The sequence below is a fragment of the Chrysemys picta genome, chromosome 2 (assembly GCF_011386835.1).
Source record: "Chrysemys picta bellii isolate R12L10 chromosome 2, ASM1138683v2, whole genome shotgun sequence".
NCBI classification, from domain to species: Eukaryota; Metazoa; Chordata; order Testudines; family Emydidae; genus Chrysemys; species Chrysemys picta.
This window is the reverse complement of record NC_088792.1, coordinates 138,770,901-138,789,400: the sequence shown is the minus strand read 5'-3', so window position 1 is coordinate 138,789,400 and position 18,500 is coordinate 138,770,901. Positions and strand designations below refer to the sequence as shown.

The window sequence follows — 18,500 nt, the reverse complement described above, 5'->3', positions numbered from 1 at the left end:
TAGAGCTGATAAAAAAAAAAAAGAAACTTGAATTTTGAAGAATGTTGACTTTCTCTCTCTCTATATATATAGATATCGTTTGCAAAAATCGTGTCCATTCCCACCTGCTCTATATTTACCAAATAATTCCATGGCATTTCCTCCCCCCCCCCCAGTAGATGTATTAAAGGTGACCAGAAAATGCTTTTTAAAAACGGGGTTGTGCCCCTTGGGCTTCTTTCAGCAACGTGATGACCTGAAATGACTGTTGTTTGGGGCTGTGTGGGGGCTCTTCTCCCCCTTCCCCCCACCCCGTGTTTCCCCCTTTTTAGACCATCAGCCTGCAACGCGAGGGGCTGTATTGCGAGGGCTCTTTCAAAATCATCACACCCGGTCCAAAGGCGTTTCCTAGTAACGGGCTGGGCCAGCGGGCTCCAGGGCGAAAAGAAAAGGTTGTTGTAGCTGGTGGGGCAGAAGGGAACTGACTTCACGAGTCCTGCCTGGGCCGGGCCCCCAGCACTGAACCCGCTCCGCGCGCCCTTCCTCCCAGTGACACGAGCGGCCGCGATTCCCCCCATTGTACGAAGCTGCAGGATGCGGCTCTTGCCCTGGGGTGCATCAGACTGCGCCGCTGAGGGACCAGGCCGGGGGGGGCGGGGCACCCCGCGGCGCTTTGCTGGGCACTGGGCTGGCGCTGAGCAGCCGGCAGGGGGCCGCCAAGGGAGCAGCGGCGCGGCGGGACGCTCCGTGGGGCACGCCGGGCCGGCAGGGGGCGGTGGTCTCCGTCAGAGGAGCTAGAGGCGGCTCCCGGCTGCCCCGGCTGGCGCGCGTCACGGGGGCGGGGCGGTCTCTGCGGCTGGAGTAATTGTGGCCGTCCCACTTTGGAATCTCCGCGAGCCGAGCGTTCCAGCCTCATTATCCCCGCGTTCCAGCCAGGCCAGGAGTCGCGCGCCCCGCAGGTAGGTGCCCGACACTCCCGGGGGGCGGGGTTGGAATCACCCCCGGCCCTTTCCCTGCTCAGCTGCCCGCGAGCGGCCTGGGCCTGTGGGGAGCTCCGCCGGGGGAGGCCCCGCCCTTCAATCCCGCCGCCAGGGAGCTACGCAGTTAGGACAGCTTTGCCTGTGGCTGTCCCAGGGGTGCGTGGGGCCCTCGCCTCCCCCCGCAGAGGCAGCTCTGGTGCTGTGATGCGCCCAATTGTCAAGTGCCCAGCACCCGGATTGCTGTTAGCAGCCGCACCTTAATGGCAGAAAATGAAGCTGACTCTAAACCCAGGAGTTCAGACTGGATTGCTCCATGCCCGGGCTCTGTTAGGTGTGACAGGCATGGAGGTAGGGCACCGAGGGCAAGAGTTGTTGGAGTAAATTAGCTTTGATGAGTTGATTAGCCAGACAGTCATGAAATTAATCCTACCAACCCTGTTTTAATGCTCTTTCTGCTGTTTTATATCGCATTCCTCTCATTCTAGGCCTAGGAAGTCTTATACACTCGCTGTATATTTTATCTGTAGCTGAATTTCTTTTGATGTTAAACTCAACTCACGGTGTTTAAAAGTTAACTTTGGGCTTATCTGATTTAAAACCACCAAAAAGGAAATGCAAAGTGAAGGCAGAAATTGATGTATTTGTTAAGCCATTTTTATCTAGGTTTTATAGTTCCTAACTTACATAATAGAAGCTCTTATATTCTACTAACTTCTGTTTAGCAGTTGTCATTCTAACACTATGCTGGAATTGGAAAAGGTTCAGAAAAGGGCAACAAAAACGATTAGGGGTATGGAACAGCTTCCGTATGAAGAGAGATTAATAAGACTGGAACGTCTCCGCTTGGAAAAGAAAGGACTAAGGGTGGATATGATTGAGATCTATAAAATCATGACTGGTGTGGAAAAAGTAAATAAGGAAGTGTTATTTACTCCTTCTCACAACACAAGAACTGGGTGAGGGTCACCAAATAAAATTAATAGGTAGCAGGTTTAAAACGAACAAAAAGAAGTATTTCTTCACACAATGCACAGTCAACCTGTGTAACTCTTTGCCAGAGGATGTTGTGAAGGCCAAGACAGGGTTAAAAAAGAACTAGATAAGTTTATGGAGGACTGGTCTACCAATGGCTATTAGCCAGGATGGGCAGAGATGCACAACCATGCTCTGAAGTGTTACTAGCCTCTGTCTGCCAGAAGCTGGGAATGGGTGATATGAGATGGATCACTTGATGATTCCCTCTGAAGCACCTGGCATTGGCCACTGTTGGAAGACAGGATACTGGGCTAGATGGACCATTGGTCTGACCCAGTATGGTTGTGCTTATGTTCACTAGTCTATTGATTTGGTTTCATGTTAAAGTAGCAGAAATCAGGTGCAGTAGAGGACCCACAGCAAACAAGTTAACTCTTCCAAAAAAATAGATGAAACAATTCTTTTCTTGGACTCCAAAAATTCAGCTACATTTACATTTTGCCCCCTCAACATATACATGCAGACATGCGAGAGACAGAAAATTGAGGTGTTGTTTTTTTTAAAAAAGGTTAAAATTATGGATGAAAGTAAGTGTGTATAATAGAAGTGCTGACATAACAGCATGTGATCCCATAGTTAGTCTCTTCTATTTTATACCTTGGAACAGAGTGAATTATTCCTTTGGTGAGTTAGCAAATACCTAAAATATCATTTTAAAAGAACCTGTCTAAATTATACAGTAGTAGGTGCTTCTTAGATGGCTTGTAGTGTTATCATTTTTTCCTTTCAAGGACAAAATACTGCTGATTGGAAACAGGTTCTCATATCAATTTACAGCGGTTAGGTCAGGGATGGGCAAACTTTTTGGCCTGAGGCCCACATTGGGGTTCCGAAACTGTATGGAAAGCCGGGTAGGGAAGGCTCTGCCTCCCCAAACAGCCTGGCCCCTGCCCCCTCCGACTTCCCGCCCTCCCAGAACACCTGACCCATCCAACCCCCCCTGTTCCTTGTCCCCTGATCGCCCCCGCCCCCATCCAACCCCCCCGGTTCCCTGACTGCCCTGACCCCTATCCAAACCCCTGCCCCTTGACAGGCCCCCCAGGACTCCCATGCCTATCCAATCACTCCCTGTCCCCTGACTGCCCCCAGGACTCCCTGCCCCTTATTATGCCGCTCGGAGAACCAGGACTGGCGGCCGCACCACCTGGCCGGAGCCAGCTGCACTGCCACACAGTCAAGAGCACCGGGACAGGCCAGCGGCTCTCGCAGCCACACTGCCCGGCAGGAGCTCGCAATCCCGTCACCCAGAGCGCTGGCAGCGTGGCGAGCTGAGGCTGCGGGGGAGGGAGACCAGCAGGGCAGGGGCTGGGGGCTAGCCTCCCTTGCCGGGAGCTCAAGGGCCAGGCAGGATGGTCCCGCGGGCCGGATGTGGCCCACCTTTGGGTTAGGTGGTGTATACTTGAATTAGAAAGCAGGGAGTGAAATTGATCCTGACTGAAACAAAACATAACTATTTGAGTGAACATTGACATTTCATAGTGAAGAATGAGTGACTTTTTCTCTTCTAAATTAAATTATTCTTATGTATAATAATTTACTGGTTTATTTTGTACTGCTTATAAATGACCATTTTTCATGTTTTCTCTTGTGTACATGTTTTTTACTCTGCATTTACAGATAAGAAATACAGCAAAAGCAAATGCTGGTTTCTAACAGGAAATGTCAGTTCTGTAATGTACCTGTGCTCTGATTAAAATCTATACCTTTCAGTGCTGTACAGGCTCATTCTAGTGTTTGTGGGGGAGTTTTTTAATGTCGAATTCTGCCTGTTGGCCCTGCTTAGGGGGATTGCAGTTTTTGTATGCAGTTCAGGATTTGATGTTTTCCCCTCCATATTACAGGCTTCTTCCCATGGGTTGAATCGTGCTTTCTTTAGATTAGTCATATATCTGTAAACAGGCATAGTGGGTTTGATCTCAATTTGTGACCGTCTCCTTGTGTCCGTTTTGTTGTTGTTTACCACCGTAGCATCTAACTGCCCTAGCAATAGCATCTAGCAGTCCTGGACCAGGACCCCATTGTTCTAAGTGCTGTACAGACACAGAACAAAAAGACAGTCCCTGCCCTAGAGAGCTTACGATCCATTATGGTTTTAAAGGTTTCAGAGTAGCAGCCGTGTTAGTCTGTATCCGCAAAAAGAACAGGAGTACTTGTGGCACCTTAGAGACTAACAAATTTATTAGAGCATAAGCTTTCGTGGGCTACAGCCCACTTCTTCGGCGAAGTGGGCTGTAGCCCACGAAAGCTTATGCTCTAATAAATTTGTTAGTCTCTAAGGTGCCACAAGTACTCCTGTTCTTTTTATGGTTTTAAAGTGACTCCATCAACATTACATCTACTCAATTTAAAGAAGAGTTAATGATAACTTTAGCCATTGTTGCTATGTATTTGTGTTACTCTACCCAGCAATCTCCAATCAAGCAGAGGGCCTCATTATGCTGGGTGCTTTACAAACATACAATAAAATATGGTCCTTCATTCTCTCTGCCAGTTTTGGTTGTTTTATAGTCCCATTTTCCTATTTAACTCTCCCCTGTTGCTATGTGGGAGACACTCACATATGAAAGGGGAAAACGACTGATACTAGAGGGTAAAAAGTGTCATTATACGCAAAATGCTGAAAACCAACTGAAAGCTTTCTCTATCTCTTTCACATCGTATTATCTTAGTAATTTCTTGTGACAATAGAAGGCTTTAAAAAATCAAACAGAAGTATTTTTTTCTTTAAAATGATCATGTCCCTTTTTAAAAGACCTAAGGCTTGCATCCTACTGACTAGAGACTTCAGGAGTTTGCTCTTTGGTGAAAAGTGGAGAGAGTTATAAATAAGTCTCTTTGGGGCCATCCTTTTGCTTTGTGTATGTGTACTTGGCCTAGGGGGGCCTTGTCCTCCATGATGAGGGCTCCTAGGTGCTACGATAATACAAATAATGAATAGTAATACATCTTTGATAGCTGTGACTAACTTTTTATCTTCGTTTCATTCCTTGCAATGTCTAACACATTATCAGCATTTCATAAACTTTACTAATGCACCTGCAACAGAATTGCATCAAATGTGCAATTGCTCAGACAGGCAAGGACCTGCCACTGGCTTGTTTTTCATGTCTCCTCCTCCCCCCACCATATTTTGATCACTTTCTTTTGATATGCTGCCTTTCTTTGCTTCCCAGTAATGGCGTCTTATACCTGCATTACTTGCCGTGTGGCTTTTAAGGATGCTGACGTCCAGCGTGCCCACTACAAAACCGACTGGCATAGATATAATCTAAAACGGAAAGTTGCTGACATGCCACCTGTCACTGCCGAGAATTTCCAAGAGAGAGTCCTAGCTCAGAGAGCGGTGACAGAGGAACAGAACAAAGTCACTGCCACCTACTGCACAGTTTGCAGCAAGAGGTTCTCCACTTTCAATGCCTATGAGAATCATTTGAAGTCCAAGAAGCACCTAGAACTTGAAAAAAAGGCTGTCCAGGCTGTCAGCAAGAAGGTAGAAACCTTAAATGAGAAGAACCTGGAAAAGGGGCTGGCCCAGGAGAGTCTAAACAAAGATGAAATGAATACAGCTATTCAGCAAGCCATCAGGGCCCAGCCATCCTTGTCTCCAAAGAAGATACCATTGCTCCCAGCTGATACAAGCAGCTCTCCACCTTCTGCTGGAGGTAATTTGTCACAGAGCAGAGAGCAATTGGAAAAAACTCCAAGGCTACAGTGGTTTGAACAGCAGGCAAGGAAGCTGGCAAAACAGGATGCAGAGGATGAGGAGGAAGATGAGGATATGGAAGAAGGTAAGAAAACCAGCAAGGTGGTAAAATGGTGGCTCTGGGTAAGCAGACTTAGTGGTTGGTTTTGGGTAGAAGCCCCGTCTTGTTGGGTTTGTTTTATTTTGGTGGTTTTTTGTTGTCCTGCCTGGAGAAATTTTATTAAAAAAAAAAAACGCTTAACAATTCCGTGGGGGGAGGCTTTTTTTCTAATGAAAGCTCACATAGAAGAGGGTCCCACCAAAAAATATTTGCCATAAAGAGGGAAGAAAGATTCAAGTCTAGCAAGGTTTAGTGGCCAGTGGTTTAGTGGCCATAACTTTTTTTTTCTTTTTCTTTTTAAAGATGAACTGAAAAGTTTTCTAGTTACTAAGACTACAGGTCATGTGTTTTCTCTCATAACTAGTGCTTCTGTTATGTCCATCAAAAGCAGTGAAGGGACCTGCACTTCTTAGCCTGATGCTCCACTCTGTTACAGCAGATTTATGCTGAAGTAATTTCATTGATGTCAGTGGGGATCAGTTCCCCATGTGTTAGATGTTAGACACGTCATCAACTGTTGTACAGTAAACCCGTTTCTATACTCTGTTTTGGAAGATATATATAAAGAAGAAACCAATATGAAACTATTTTGCATTAAGATATATTTAAGTTGTAACACTGTGTCTCAGGAGGTTTCTGAGCGTTCATTTTACCTTTAACTTTTTGATCAGGACTTTTTTTTCTACGGGTGCTGTTTGTTCAGTATGTACCGTGAAAGGATTAGAGAGAGTAAGAAAGGAATAGTCTCTCTCTGATTATCCTGGGACCAACGCAGCTACAGCAATACTGCAAACAAAGGTCAAAGGATTGTCAGTTTGAGGCTTTTAAAGCTAGAAACCAATATCCGATAGTAACATTATCAGGTCACTGGTTTGAATCCCACCTAGGTTGGTAATTAATAGTTACCATCTGAGAATTCTTTAGCGGCCTATGTGAAAATGAGTTTACTGTCTTCTAGTTCCTAATGGACATCACAAACAGTCTTCTCAGTTGGCACTTTTTGGCATTTACAGAAGATTGAAGTAGGGTGACCAGACAGCAAGTGTGAAAAATCAGGACAGGGAGTGGCGGGTAATAGGAGCCTGTATAAGAAAAAGACCCAAAAATCGGGACTGTCCCTATAAAATCGGGACATCTGGTCACCCTAGATTGAAGTGTCCCGGGAAATTATCTTGATGCCCCTTCCCCCCGATACATACTCTCTTACCCTCCCCAGTGAAATTTGAAGTATATTGACAGAGCAATGTGTGGGATCTTGCATGAGTATCAGAGGAGAAAAAACCATGACTGGAAGCAGTACAAGTGACATGAAAGCAATTGCATAGCTCCAGTTACTTTAAGAACGCTGCTTATAGATAACTTAAAATGTTTCTTTTGTCGTAAAGATGTATATATGAAAAGAGTATATTTGATTTTATAACTTTCTGCTCAGGCTGCTAAGTCACTACAGGAAATCAAAATCCTCATGTTTATGACAGAATTGGGTGGCTTTTTACCAGTTATGCTTTGTTTTAATGTTACATGGTACAATAGTAATGTTCCTCCTAAACAGTAATAGGATTTTCATACTAGAGAAGATTGTAACTAAAGTCTTAGATCTGGTGACCCTTTCATGAGCAGTTTTGACTTTTGCCTTAAGCTTCCATCATTTCTTTGTAAGTTAGTTTTATTGACTGTGGTATGAGCTCACCACTTGATTGCTTTAAATGTCTGTATAGTAATTAGAACACAGCATTTTATATCTGTTTATAATTATTATGGTGTTTAAACATATTCTGTACTAGAGCATACAGTTTACGCTTATTTGCTTGAAAAAACGATGATGTAAATAAACCTCATGTTTTAACTTGTACTGAAAGGCTGGGAGGATGCAGATTCTGATGAAGTTGGAGAGTCTGAAGATGAGCAGATGGAAGGTGCAGTGGGTGAAGATGAGAAACAGATTGCCGCTGGTGCAGTACCACTCACAGACTGCTTGTTTTGTCCTCACCATTCGAGCTCTCTCATGAAAAATGTGGCCCACATGACAAAAGCCCACAGTTTCTTTATTCCAGATATAGAATACCTTGTGGATCTCAGGGGACTGATTGAGTACTTGGGTAAGTGTGATTCTTCTTCACCCCCCTGCCCCCAACAAAGTTAAATACCCTGTTTTGTTGCAATAAAAGTCTCTAAGATTTGAGCTATGACTTCAGTGTCATGTGGTATTCATGACTTTCATTCAGTCAAATGTATGACTTACTTCCAGTAGATCTAGGAATAACCATATTCTATCAGGCCTCAGGTCTGTTTAGTTCAATGTACTGTCTCTGACAGTGACCAGTACCAGATGCTTCAGGGGAAAGTATAAGAACCCTGCACTGGACAGCTTTTGGATAGTCTGCCCCGATATGAGGTCTTAACCTGATCCTAATAGTATTGGTTTAAACAGCATGAGGTTTATGCAAAAAACCTCAAGTTCTAAAATATTTACATGGGGTGTGCCTATTACATGGACTCGTAGCTCTCCTAGTGAATGATGATGCAAATATTTGCCAAACTACTATTACAGTTCTAAGAAAGCAGCTCCACCACAAATGGAATGTTTGCTATATTCAAACTTGATTCATATTAAATTTATCTATCCTCACTAAAGCTCTTCTCACAGGAACTGACTCCTTGGAATGAGCAAAAAAATGCACAAAATAAAACCTTTTTTTTATAGCATCTCACAGAGTTTTTGCCTCGTGTGTGATGCCCTCTGTTCTGTCATTTGAATTATTCTTTAAACACAACTTCTTCTATGAGGAGGCAGAGTGGTTAAAGTCCAGGGGGACCAGGGCCCTAATTCAGTTTCTGGCAGTGACTCTACTCTGGAGAAAGTCACTTACCTTGGCTGTGACTCAGGTCTCCCATCTGCAAGTGGAGATAACCACTTCAGGGATGCCAAAATTGATCATTGAATTGAATGTAAACTCAAAATTATACTTTTTTTTTTCCTCCTTCCCCCTGCCCAGGAGAAAAAGTTGGTGTTGGGAAAATCTGCCTGTGGTGCAATGAGAAGGGGAAATCCTTCTACTCAACAGAAGCAGTGCAGGGTCATATGAATGATAAAAGCCACTGCAAGCTCTTCACAGATGGGGATGCTGCCTTGGAATTTGCAGACTTCTATGATTTTAGGTAGGGAAATTTTTTTTCTTCCTTGCCACAAAATTGAAAGCCGAGAGAGGTGTTGAAACTTGAAACCCACTTTTCCATTGTTGACCTTCTAGAAACTAGATCTATTTTTTAATGTTTACACTTAAGGTCCTAGCAGTTCTTGAAAAATCAATTCATCAGTCAGAAGCTGTCCTGGGAACAAAGCTACTGTGCACTTCAGAAAAAAATAACCCCTTAAGCATTCACTTTAATACTAATAATATATTAAACAACTCTTCCAAGTATGCAAGTGCATAATGGTATGTGCTGTTGTTGGGGGTGTGGTTTTATTTATTTAGTTTATTTATTTAAAATGAAATGTTAGACCTATTAGGATGCTGTTGTCCATCCATACCGGTGTGGGCAATAATTTTTGCAGGGGGGCCATGCCACGAATTTTGGTAAGTCATCACAGGCTGCACATTTCTACTATATTAATGGAGGGAGTGTGGAGTCTGGGAGGGAGTTTGGGTGCAGGAGGGAGCTCTGGGCGGGTGCAGGTGAGGGTCTGGGCTCTGGGAAGGAGTTTGGTGCTGGGGTAGGGGATTGGGATGCAGGACAGGGTGCGGGGTCTGGGAAGGAGTTTGGGTGTGAAATTTAGCAACTGCTGCTGTTGTTCCACAGGAGCAGTTACCCTGATCACGGGGAAGGGGAGGATGTGGTGATGTCTGGAGAGCTCCCAGCAGGGAAGAATTTAGAATATGATGACGAAAGTATGGAATTGATCCTCCCTTCAGGCACGTATAATAAATACTGTATCAAAAGTACCTATCTTCTTGGCTTTGCTGTAGTTTAAATTATTGCCAACAAAGACAGAGATTGTCATGTGAAATTCCCATTTGTGTCATGAAGCAGACGGTTTGCCATCTGCTTTGATCTCAAATTCTGTTGTTCCAGTTTTCAAATTGAACACCTGTTTCCATTTAAAAATATTCTTATTCAGTTAGCTCAGATTGAAATTTATAAGATTTTAGTCTTGTCATCCTCCTTTTTGTGTGTGTGTGTGTCATCACTTCCTCTTATTTACCCTTGACTTACTTCATGCATGCAAGAATGTAATATGTACTTCATTGCAATACATCTTATGGAGAGTAAGTTCTTCCAGTGTAGTTCTGTGCAGTGTAACCTGGTCATAGGTAACTAATTTTGACAACCTCTTACTCAGATATTAATTTCCTTAAGCAAACACATATTGTTCTTTGTGTATTAATTTCTACACTAAGTCTGATGCTCTGGTGTATAGTTCCACACGCTGAGATCCCTTGCATATGCTTAATATCAACACATCCTCATGATCCTGTAAAGTGCCGTCAAATGCACCGTGAAAATGGGAAAACAGATCTTTCCTCCAATTTTAGTTACAATAGTCTTGTGTGTATTACTTGAAAAGGTAGTAGGTTTTAAAGAAAATGCAGATAGTGAATAAATTGATGTCTCTTTAAAGGTGATCTGCGGTGGAGGAACCCTTGCTTTTGTACTGTTTTTTGGTTCTTTATGATTTATTACAACTTATGGTGGATAAAGATGGCATGGAAAGCAGCTGTGGTGCAGTAAGGGGGGCTTTGTTTTTTAAAACTTCAAAAATATCAGGAATATTGCATTTTGTGTTCTATTTTTGCTGAAGGACTCCTTGAAGGACCAGTGAACCAAAGTAGGAGCTTTCTCAGCCTTCCTATGGAAGGGTTGGATGTTAAATCTTTAACAAAAAGAGACCTGTCCTATTAAGCAACTGAGCTGAAGGGCCCCATCTTAAAAATAACACATACTATTGTCACCAGGAGCAACTAAGCCTAAACTGGCTAGAACTGAAAGATTAGAGGAGAAGCTTTCTCTTCTGGTGGTTTTTTTTTTTTTTTTTTTTTTTAAACACCGCAGTCTGGGGGAGACTTTCAGTGGGAGATGAGTGCCAAACTCCCTTTTATTCCTCTGAAAATCTTCCTCCTTCCAGTTTCATAGTTTCTCTCGCATAGTCAGTTTCACTTTTTATATGCTGCAGGTCTATAAAGACTTTTGTGACAATCCCATTCTTTCAGTGTAATGTCAAACATATACCAGACCTGACACTTCTTGATCTGCCTTTTTTTTTTTTTTTTAATTGTGAAGAAGCAAAAAAAAAAAGTACAAATGCTTTGGTTTTTAGTTCTGGTCCCCTTTAGTTTTGTGGGTGAAAAACATTAGAAAATACTGGCATATAAATAGAAAAACTGATTTTTCTCACTAAATTGTAGCTGGTCTAGTGATACACAAGGTCTCTTTTCATCTCTAAATTTATCAATGATTGGAAACCAGTAGGGGGCATTGTGGTGCTTTACACATAGAATTAAAAAAAAAAAAGATTTAATCAGACAGCTTTTCTCTGCAAAGGTTCTGTAGGTGTTTATTGCATGTTACTCTAAGTGTTTTAATCCATCACCATTTCAGTGCACGGAAAGGCTAATACAGCAGCACTCAAAAGTTCATTTTTCCAGCCATCTGTGTTCCTGTCTGTTGTGCAATACTTGTATTTCTAGAGTAGATTTGGTTGGTGTAAAATGAGGTCATCTAGCTTATTTGCTAAACTGCCACTTCAATATTAAAGACTGGACACTCTTTAAACAAATCTAATCATCAGACTTGTAGATACCTGGCTTGTAATTCATTTGCAAGATATGTGAGTGGAACAATGGAGTATGTGAAAGTTCACTTAGGGAGGCTGGAATGATAAAAATACACTTCCAGGCAAGGTAGAATTAAAATATTGATCTTAATCTTATTATGCATTTGTGCACTTCAGTTATTTTTCTAAGGAAAGGTTGATTCTTAGTCGTTGATAACTATTAAAACATGTTTTTATTAAAACATGCTAAATTTTGTACTTTTGTTCTAACCAGGAGGATACACGGTATCAGTACACTTATTAAAATGAGTATATTGCTTAATACACATTGATTTGGCTGCTTAATTTTTATGTTTGAAAATGGTGAATGATTCATTTTTCTTACTAGATTGATTTTTTTTTTTTAACTTGGTATTTGTGCCAATTTGGATGCAAGTTGGAATTCAATTAAAATGCACCAAACCTGGAAAACCAGCATTTTTAAAATGACCTTAAACACATTTCCCCAGTACATTTATCAAAACATGTTTTGCATTTAAAACTTTCTCATTTATTAAAGAAAGGAAGTATTCTCAATAGTTAGTGAATTGAAATGATTGTTTTTGGTCACCATGGCGTACAAGATTTTAGGACTATTAGCTAAGCCTGTCATCTTTTTATTTATAGATTGGAGGAGGAAAACAAGCTTTCCTGCTTTTTCACCTCCCAGTTGGTTTCTCAGCTTTGAATAAATTAGTTATTGAACTGAACTAATCGAATAAACTGAAATGAAATGAAGAAAATATTCTCTCTGCACCTGTAGAAGAGGCAACAGCTCTCAGGACTGGTTTTGGCCTTTAATAGGGGCTGTCAAGCGATTAAAAAAATTAATCGCGATTAATCATGTGATTAATCAATAATAGAATACCATTTATTTAAATATTTTTTGTATGTTTTCTACATTTTCAATTACAACACAGAATACAAAGTGTACAGTGCTCAGTTTATTTTTGATTACAAATATTTGCACCGTATAAAACAAAAGAAATAGTATTTTTCATTTTCACTATTGCAACTATTGTAGTGCAATCTCTTTATCATGAGAGCTGAATTTACAAATGTAGAATTTTATGTTGAAAAAAATCCTGTAAAACTTTAGAGCCTACAAGTCCACTCCGTCCTACTTCTTGTTCAGCCAATCACTCAGACAAAGAAGTTTGTTTACATTTGCAGGAGATAATGCTGCCCGCTTCTTGTTTACAATGTCACCTGAAAGTGAGAACAGGCGTTCTAATGGCACTGTTGTAGCCAGCGTCACAAGATATTTACATGCCAAATGCCCCAAAGGTTCATATGTCCCTTCATGCTTCAACCACAATTCAAGAGGACATGTGTCCATGCTGATGACGGGTTCTGCTCGATAACAATCCAAAGCAGAGCAGACTGACGCATATTCATTTTCATCATCTGAGTCAGATGCCACCAAGCAGAAGGTTGATTTTCTTTTTCGGTGGTTCGGGTTCTGTAGTTTCCGCATTGGAGTGTTGCTCTTTTAAGACTTCTGAAAGCATGCTCCACGCCTCGTCCCTCTCAGATTTTGGAAGGCACTTCAGATTCTTAAACCTTGGGTCGAGTGCTGTAGCTATCTTTAGAAATCTCACATTGATACCTTCTTTGTGTTTTATCAGATCTGCAGTGAAAGTGTTCTTAAAACAAACATGTGCTGGGTCATCATTTGAGACTGCTATAACACGAAATATATGGTGGAATGCGGGTAAAACAGAGCAGGAAACATACAATTCTCCCCCAAAGAGTTCAATCATAAATTTAATTAACTCATTTTTTTAACAAGCATCATCAGCATAGAAGCATGTCCTCTGGAATGGTGGCTGATGCATGAAGGGGTATAAGAATGTTTAGCATGTCTGGCATGTAAATACCTTGCAATGCCAGCTGCAAAAGTGCCATCCGAACGCCTGTTATCACTTTCAGGTGACATAAATAATAAGGAGGAAGCATTATGTCCCGTAAATGTAAACAAACTTGTTTGTCTTAGTGATTGGCTGAACAAGAAGTAGGACTAAGTGGACTTGTAGGCTCTAAAGTTTTACACTGTTTTGTTTTTGAGTGCAGTTATGTAGCAAAAATCTGCATTTGTAAGTTGCATTTTCATGATAGAGATTGCACTACAGTACTTGTATAAGGTGAATTGAAAAATACTGCTTTATCATTTTTAGAGTGCAAATGTTAGTAATAAAAATGTGGGCACTATACACTTTATATTTTGTGTTGTAATTGAAATCAATATATTTGAAAATGTTAAAAAAAATCCAAAAATATTTAATAAATTTCACTTGGTATTCTATCTCTTAACAGTGCGATTAAAACTGTGATTAATTTTTTTGAGTTAATCGCGTGAGTTAACAGCAATTAATCAACAGCCCTAGTCTTTAACAAACTCGGTAGTTCCGGGTGCTTAGCCAGTGACTGCCACCAGTTCAGTGGTTTGACTTTCTTTAAAACTTCAGCAGCAAACTTGTACTGCTTGAATATTGTTTTTAATTTAAATTACACCTCTACCCCCATGTAACGCTGTCCTCAGGAGCCAAAAAATCTTACCGTGTTCTAGGTGAAACCGCGTTATATCGAACTTGCTTTGATCCGCCGGAGTGCGCAGCCCCACCCTCCCGGAGCACTGCTTTACCGCGTTATATTCGAATTCATGCTGTATCGGGTCGCGTTGTATTGGAGTAGAGGTGTATTTTGATAGACTAATCATTTCAAATTTAACCTAAACCACATCACTATCCAGTCTAGGGTTTTCCTTCCCTGTAGCTGTAACTAACGTGATGACCTACCTGATCAGTGTTTCAGTGCTAGTAACCACAAAGTAAAGTGAGTGTTCACCTCCTTGATGTCATTGGTCTGCCATGTCAATAAGCACAAGTCTCTTTCACTTCAGGAAAATATAAAAGCTGTCATTAAAATTAGATAATTGTTAGCAACTAGGGGTTGACCGTCACTGTTGACAAACAGGAAAACAAGCATTTGTTCTCTTGTCATAAGTGCTCATCTTTGTGGAATTAAGCATTTTGGCGGCAGAGTCTGTCCCTTCATTACCCTTTTTTCTTTATTATCCAGTGAGTGAGGGAATGTTAGCCATTCCAGTGTGGTTTGTTTATGCAGGGGTTACCTTTCCTGTTTTCACTACTTAGTATAACCCGCCAAATTGTCAGTTTGTTTAAAAAAAGAAAAAAATGGGTGGTAAGGGAAATAAGATTTATTCCAGTGATAGGCAGAGGCTTTATTCATCAAATGTCATGAAATAAGAAGGGACTGTTATAACTAACAAAAATTACCCTACCAATCTTCATGTTCTGGTTTGGCAGTAAAACTGTAATTAGAAAATCTCTCCCGTATTCCTGAATTGTGTAATGATGTCAACGTGCTGCCTGATTATTTGACCAGTTACAAAACCCAGTGCCATGTAAATGTAAATCCTCTGTGCTTATCATGCTATGTAAATCTTGATGTTGGGCCCATTTTTTTCTGACTCGGCATAGCTCAGATTGATCATCTATTTTTTCGCAAGGAGTAGAGAAGCTTAGTGAATTTGTATTGTTTTGTCATTAGGACAGTGACTCCTCCTGACCCTTAAATCAAGATGGGATGGCTTTCTACATGAGATGCTCTAGTTCAACCAGAAGTTATTGGGCTTGGTGCAGGAATTACTAGGTGAAATTCTTTGGCCTGTGTTCTTTAGACTAGCTGATTATAAAGGTTCCTTCTAGCATTAAAAATCTGGCCCAAATACTTGCAACAAAACTAACAGTCATCCTCTCCATTTCCTGCCTTTAATTAAATCTTCTTGGAGGCTTTTATAATTCCTAGCCATCCTTTAGTTGAGCTGCTGGTCTTTTTCTGCCTTTCCTCTCTTCAACATGTGTTGTACTATAGAAGCTGCTACATTAGTCACACTCTATCATAGCCCTAAAACATCAGACGCTTTTAAAAGGCACTCCTCAATGTGATTACTTTCCAGAGGCACTTGGACGATTACTTTGCTTCAAAAGCTGCTTCATTGTGCTTGACTTAAACAGTAAAATATTCTCTTGTGTAACAGGTGCCAGGGTTGGTCACCGTTCTTTGATGAGGTACTACAAGCAGCGGTTTGGTTTGTCAAGAGCAGTGGCTGTTGCTAAAAATAAGAAGGCAGTGGGCAGGGTGTTGCAACAGTACAAAGCTCTGGGCTGGACAAGCAGTACAGGTAGGTGACAAACTTAAGTTCTTTAAACTCTCTTTTGAGCCTGTATTCTTGGAGGGAGGTGGGTGTCAGAGCCTGGCTTCCAGCCCAGCTCAACCATCTACTCTGCTATTTTTAGTGCTGCACATGAGCCTGAGTCTGTCATCCCAGGCTCTGAGACTTGCTGCTGTTCCCTGTGTAGGCACCCCTCTAGAGCAGTCTCCTTATACTAGCATTTACATGATTGAATTCTGTCCATATAGCTACTGCTAGGTGCTGTCAGATTTGGTGCTTCACTTCCTAGCAAAGAGCAATATCACTTTTGCAAGGAGAAACTAAACTTCTGATAGGGGAAGAGGGAGAAGAGCATCACTGCTCTGTGGTAAAAGCTTGGACCTTGTCTCCTGCACAGTATCTGACTTTTGGGTGTCCTTTTCATTTCTGGCACATAAGCACAATACAGTGTAGAAATTTGCCATTCCAGCCCTGCTTTTTGAGAAGGCAACCCCTGCATATACACAAATTAATTGCAGTCACACTGCTTCTTATAGCAAAAGTGCATTTGTGTACAAGCCTGAAACTTTCCAATCATAGTTGGGTGATGTGAAGTTTTGAGGGATGAATCTAGGCTAATGTACAAAATAAATAAAGGTGAGGCTGGCTTTTCAGAACGAGAAGTTGCATAGCCTGTTCCTGCCTGCTAAATTCAAATCCTGTTTTTAGTTATTTGTGCTATTATACTTCTCTTCGCTCCTGCACTACTGCAGCTATATATATTGCACTGTAACTGTGTAGTTCAAATATTTTGTCTGAACAGTGCTATGCCCAAGCCTGTTAGTGTAAAGTATTGCAGAATACTTCAGAGGATTAATCTAGAATTGAATTCTAAACATTATTTTGATACTCAGATAGGAACATAAATGTTGTATTGACCACAAAGTAAGGCTGTTACCCTGAATGTGTCAAGTTTTAAGGTTAATAGTTTCTTTGCCAGAGGTGGCTGACGGTAATTAAAATTACCTGTCCATTTGTGTGTCACTCCTTCCTTCAGTTGTCAATGCTAGCATCTTCTGTTCTTGCCATTTAATATGGTAATACATGACCCCAGCATAAACTGTTCTTTGACAGTCCCAGCCAAAACCATTCAGGTTTTGGATACTTGCAGTGAATGATCTCTAGATGAAGAATTATTTGCAGAAGTTATTTGCAAATAACTTTTTTTTTTTTAATTTTTTTTTTTAATTAAGATTTGTTTGAATAATTTGAAGTGTGTGTGTGTGCGCGCAATTAATTTAGGTCTGTTTCAGATCTGTAGCCATTCAGAAACACTCTTCCCCCCCCCCCCCCACCTCCCCCAATAATTACTTAGACCTTGATCCTCGCATGAGCTCAGAGCGAGCAAACCCTTGTCCACATGTAGAGCTCGTTGCAGGATTAAACCACTTAGGTTTTCCTGGGGAAGTTACAGATGATTAAGGGAAGGTGTGAATTTAAAGTGATGGGTATACAGGTTATACCTGTTGGACACTCTTATTCCAGCATGAGGCCTCTTTTCAGCTTAGTTTACATTGCTTGGGAAGAAGGTAAAGCTAAAATGAAAACAGCCACTCTTACTGCAGAATAAGTGTCTACCCAGAAGTTTAGACATAGGTAACTATATTGCTACAACTAGACTGGTGTAATTGGAGGCAAGGCCTTATACTTTAAATCAGTCTTGTAAGCTACTAACTTTTCACCCTTTTCTCCTTTACAAAAGGAGCAGCCCTAGCACGTGAACGTGACATGCAGTATCTACAGAGGATGAAGTCTAAGTGGATGCTGAAGACGGGAATGAGTAACAATGCTACAAAGCAGATGCATTTCCGGATGCAAGTCAGATTCTGAGCTGCCACAACTGCTCTACAGAGCTTGTTCCAGGAGAGGAGAATTAATAGCTAGTATCTTTTTTGAGGGGTGGGGTGGGGAGGGAATGTCATTAAAATGGATCCTGGTACCTAGCCAAGGACTGTCTGGATGCTACTATTCCCCCTCCGCCTAAGTCTTGTTAAGAGATCTTGTATTCTAATAACTGTTGGCCTATCAAATTTAAGTGTCCAAATAAAGTATGTGGTATAGATTAGTCACTGGTGTAGATATGTGCATTCTACTAGTGTCCATCTTTATGCAGTAGGTTTTGGTTGAACGGCTGACTTGATGTTGTAATTGAATTACAGAAAACTGGGGGGTGGCTAAGAGAAGATTATAGGCCTGTGCTTCAGCCCTTCTGGCTTAGGGTAGATGATTTTCTTTTGTATGAAGTAGGAGCGAGCACTTTACCAAAGTTATACACTTTCTTTATATCAAACAATCTTGTAAGAGGCACTTTAGACAGGAGTGTTAAAATCCTTCAGTGGGTGAATTAAGGAGAGCTTTTCAAAATGAGCACATTGCCAGCACATGACGAGTGATGGGCATCTATTCAGTTGTGTTCAGTTTATGTAGAACTTTCCATGCTAGTTGTTTGAAGTAACACTTGACCTAAAAGGAAATGGTTATTTTTTGTTCTGAAACCATAGTTTCAGTTAATAGTTTCTATCCTGTCAAACTCAGTGTGCCATGCTCTGCTCATTTTCTAGGAGACAGTTGGATTTACTAAAAATATCACAAGGTGTCTGTTTGGATTTAACTTCAATGTAATGTTTTGAATAGTTTATTAAAATTAAAGCATC

At 41.3% G+C, this 18,500-nt stretch overlaps 1 protein-coding gene across 2 annotated transcripts; it reads left to right on the top strand.

The window, feature by feature from the left end:
* Positions 1 to 687: 687 nt before the first annotated feature.
* ZNF622 (zinc finger protein 622) lies at positions 688 to 18,500 on the top strand. Of its 2 annotated transcripts, none has more exons than XM_005290205.4 (7): positions 688 to 938; positions 5,168 to 5,782; positions 7,657 to 7,896; positions 8,794 to 8,956; positions 9,599 to 9,711; positions 15,673 to 15,816; positions 17,549 to 18,500. In XM_005290205.4, the coding sequence occupies exons 2-7, from the start codon at positions 5,170 to 5,172 to the stop codon at positions 17,674 to 17,676; spliced, it is 1,401 nt and encodes a 466-aa protein (XP_005290262.2). In that variant the 5' UTR covers positions 688 to 938; positions 5,168 to 5,169; the 3' UTR covers positions 17,677 to 18,500. The 2 variants fall into 2 exon arrangements, with proteins under 2 accessions (XP_005290262.2, XP_005290261.2); XM_005290204.5 differs by having other exon boundaries at positions 821 to 1,307.